General features: G+C 55.3%; 1 protein-coding gene across 1 annotated transcript; it reads left to right on the top strand.

Annotated features, from left to right (window-relative positions):
- Positions 1–1,918: 1,918 nt before the first annotated feature.
- SPRG_13768 (hypothetical protein) lies at positions 1,919–3,210 on the top strand (the record flags this gene model as incomplete). The annotated part of the gene is made up of 1 exon (XM_012353523.1): positions 1,919–3,210. The coding sequence occupies exon 1, from the start codon at positions 1,951–1,953 to the stop codon at positions 3,208–3,210; it is 1,260 nt and encodes a 419-aa protein (XP_012208913.1). The 5' UTR covers positions 1,919–1,950.
- Between the last annotated feature and the right edge of the window lie 1,123 nt (positions 3,211–4,333).

The raw sequence follows: 4,333 nt of genomic DNA, 5'->3' as shown, positions 1-4,333 counted from the left end.
CCAGAATGCAGCAGGCGCGCGAAATCCAAAGCGGCGGCGGTGTGAGTAAGTACATTCGATCGCGACACGTCGGTCGGGATCAGACGGCAGATCCAGATTCAGAAGCAACAGGTGGCGTTACCGCACCAAGTGCAATGTGCCGTTTGGAGGCTCTGGACGGCAAAGTCGTGCCAGCTGGTTTTGCGTGGACCGCCGACTGGTTTTGGAGACGTCACGCGGTGCTCTCGCGGATGATCCTGGCCGGGGATCCAGGCGCGCTCCACTAGTACAGTACGATACAGGTCGTCGGCGATGCTGACTCTACGAGGTTTTATAGACCCATAAATGGGGTACTAGCACTAGTATTTACATTTTGAAGCCTTGACACCCAGACCAACTACACTACACTGTACTGTGCGTAGCGATGACCATCGTCTTCGTTCAATGTGGTTGATTTGATGAAGTGAACTTCTGCTTGCTTGTGAGTCGTATGCTGTGTTGCACAAATCAGAAACGACGACAGGATTGGAAATCAATGCAAGGGACGAACTCGCGCGTCTCTTCATGTGCCCAAGCAGAAGCACACCGAGTGAAAGACGTCGTGTACACCACGGGCGAGAGCGTTGACTCCAATATAACGCATTGAATGGCGTATTTAACGTGCGTACCTATAATTTGTCTGCGTAATACAGGCCATCATGCACATACATGTATCCCTTGGAGCACGAGTTGGGATCGACAATGCAGTCCAGGAGCGGCAAGGGCGGGCCAAGCACCTGCAGGACGCTTTTGCAGCGCGTCCGCCAAATTGGCATATCCTAACGTGTAAACAAAGCTGTTAACTATCTTTGGTCCAGCATTGCCGGCGTTGAACAACTGCAGCGGTAACGAAGCATGGCCTGCTCTTTACAGTGTCTTCTATCGCTGTGCCAACTATATGCGATTCCATATCAAACATGGTGTCGGTGAGAGCACGTGACGTCCGCGTCTATGGTGATGCTTTACGAAACGGCACTACGATCTTATTTCTGGCCACACGATATGGAATCCATTCGAGAATTGTGTTTGCGGATTACAAGGCGTTGGGACATACCAAGCGAAGCACCGAATTGTAACCGTCCATGTACGAAGCATGGCAGGGGCATTTTTGAACACCCGCCAAGTCTAAAAGCGTCATTCAACATCATCCAAAATCTCTTTGGTTGCTTAAAAGAAAGGCTGTTTTCACCAAAAGTCCTACTAGTAAGTACTGTATGGTAGCATAGCAGCGCCCATCGGATAGATTCGAGGCTTGGACGCCTTTGACTTGGGCCTCAACGTATAAAAGACGCTAACACCGCAACAAAAAACCTTGGGCTCTTCATCGCTGTTCTCTGCGCTCGCTGCCCTTTTTGGCGCATAGCGACGCACAGCCGTTCCATCTTCCTTGCTGCCGTCCGCTGCGCAGCTTGATAGCTGCGTTGCATGGATTTCGAAGCATAACCTTACGCACAAGCAGACGACTTTAGTTCATGTTATTTCAACGGTCATCGTGCATAGCGCGTCACTCGCATCTAGGTGTCGAGGATTCGAAATGCAAAAGCTCCAGCACCGTTCTTCAGATGCCGCCGCACGATCCTACGCTACTCCAGACAGACTGTACTCCATGATCGTAATAGTGAATCCAATACAAATACGCTGCCTCTCGTAAAAGCGCCAGTCATAAAGCACGTCTCCAAAACCAGTCGGCGGTCCACGCAAAACCAGCTGGCACGACTTTGCCGTCCAGAGCCTCCAAACGGCACATTGCACTTGGTGCGGTAACGCCACCTGTTGCTTCTGAATCTGGATCTGCCGTCTGATCCCGACCGACGTGTCGCGATCGAATGTACTTACTCACACCGCCGCCGCTTTGGATTTCGCGCGCCTGCTGCATTCTGGAGGTCATTTTCACATTGGCGCTTTGCCCCACACCACAACTACCACTTGAAGATGAAGTCGTCCATCGTTGCTGTCTCGTCGCTGCTCGTGCTTGGCCTCGCGGCGACGCACGGCCTGCAGCTCTCGGCGCAAGAGAAGAAAGACATCAAGGCCGAGATTGAGGCGTGGAAGAAGAGCCGCGCCGGCCAGCTCGCGGCCAAGAACGGTCTCTTGCCGGAACCGTCCAACTTGGAGTCGGGCGAACTCGACGACGGCAGCGAAGAAATCGAGCGCTTTGCCCACACCAAGCAGGTCGTCGCAGAGCTCAACAAGAAGCACACGCACGCCAAGTTTTCGACCGACAACCAGTTTGCGCTCATGACCGACGACGAGTTTGCGGCGTTTGTGAAAGGCTCGTTCAGCGCGGCCAAGCCCAAGCGCCAGCTCCGCGCCGACGACGTGCAGATGACGCTCTCGGAAGCGCAGCAGGAGGCTGCCGGCGTCGACTGGACGACCAACAAGTGCATGTCGCCGGTGCGCAACCAAGGCACGTGCGGCTCGTGCTGGACGTTTTCGTCGGTCGGCGCGGTCGAGTTTGGCCACTGCCTCATGACCGGTCAGCTCGTCGACTTTTCCGAGCAGCAGCTCGTGAGCTGTGCGCCGAACGCCGGCCATGGCTGCCAGGGCGGCTGGCCCGACAAGGCGCTCGACTACATTGCCCAGAACGGCATTTGCACCGAGTCGAGTTTCCCGTACTCGTCGGGTAGCTCCAACCAGAACGGTCAGTGCAAGAACTGCCAAAAGACCAAGGTCAACGTTGGCAAGTCGGTCAACGTCCAAGGCGAGAGCTCGCTGCAGTCGGCGCTCGACAAGCAGGTGGTCTCGGTCACGGTCGAGGCCGGCAACAACGTGTGGCGCAACTACAAGAGCGGCGTTGTCCAGAGCTGCCCCGGTGCGCAGTCGGACCACGCCGTCCTCGCGGTTGGCTATGGCTCCAAGAACGGCGTGAACCACTTTAAGATCAAGAACTCGTGGGGCACGGGCTGGGGCGAAGGCGGCTACATCTACTTGCAGCGCGGCGTCGGTGGCCGCGGTATGTGCAACGTCGCCAACGGCGTGTCGTACCCGTCGCTCCTCGGCAAGCCGTCCGAGTCGCCGTCGCAGCCGACCTCCAAGCCGACCTCCAAGCCGACCTCCAAGCCGCAAAACGCATGCAACGGCTGCTCTGGCTGCTACTACCCGGCGGCGACGCAGTGCTTGACGCCCGACTACGACAAGAACTACTGCGAGTACCTCGCGCCGCAGTACGGCACCAAGTGGTGCGGCGCCTAAGCCGATCCTCGTTCTCGTGTACTGTAGTAAAATCAAAGCAAATAGGATGTCGTGATGTTCAATGCAACAGTCTGTGTTGTTGCGGTCCTTGGACAAGGCGAGTAGCATTTTTTGTGAAACAAATGCTAGGATCGGTTGGAGGAACGGACATGATTGAACAACGCATGCTCGGTGTAGAAGCTGCGAGCGGCACCTTTGGCTCCCTCCAAAGGTAGAATGAATTCCACTTGCGGCACTTGAGGGTGGGTTTTGCGAATGCTTCTGGCGACCCCAGATCACACGGCGCTTGACCTATCTGATTTGGGAGAGCGTTAGCAAAGACCCCTACGCTCTAGATAGCCACCGGAAGAGCCATTTGTGCATCGTCATCTCGAAGACTCGAAGTATGGCAGTAGCCTTGAGTGGCGTTGGTCATTTTGCAGCGTGCGCTACCCGCGCTGGGATAAATTGATCATGATTAAATCATGATCAAGACGTTCACGTTTTGACGAAGCCAACATTTGGGGATCTGCTGTCGTCACTGCAACACTTGATGCAAGCTATTTGCAGCGCAGGAAGAGACGAGCCGTGATGAAGGTCCCAATGCAACATATCTCCGACGCGTCTCGCTCTGGTCGGACGGCGACGTCCACTATTGGCGTGAGATTAATCATCCAGGCACCACCACTGCGGAGCACTACCGAATGCAGAGCACGCTTGCACGTGGTGTGTTTGTGTCTGCGTCGCTCGCCTCTGTGCGGCCGAAAGGAGCTGCGATCCAGCGCACCCAACAGACGCATCGAACGCGTAGCATCCAGCTCGCGATGCCACGTCATGGCCATCCGTTCTCCATCTATCAATACCGTCTCCATCGGCTCCTTTCGCCCCTTGTATCACACATGGCGTCTGCATGTATAGCAGAGCCCACTCAGCAGCCAGATGTTGCTCAACGTATCTCCTTCGCCGCATACTAGTACTAGTATCAGGTATGCCTTGCGCGACCTGTGCATGCTCAACAACCGTGTTTCCACGAGTGGCCGCGACGTCACCTCGTCCCGCGGATCGCACTCCTGCCTCCGCCCGGCCTAAATCAAGTTTCTCAACCGAATGTACACAACGAAGAAAGTCCGACAATATTTTATTT

Source organism: Saprolegnia parasitica (genome assembly GCF_000151545.1).
Source record: "Saprolegnia parasitica CBS 223.65 unplaced genomic scaffold supercont2.126, whole genome shotgun sequence".
NCBI classification, from domain to species: Eukaryota; Oomycota; class Saprolegniomycetes; order Saprolegniales; family Saprolegniaceae; genus Saprolegnia; species Saprolegnia parasitica.
The sequence above is the reverse complement of the archived record's forward strand: the minus strand, read 5'-3'. Positions and strand labels throughout refer to the sequence as shown.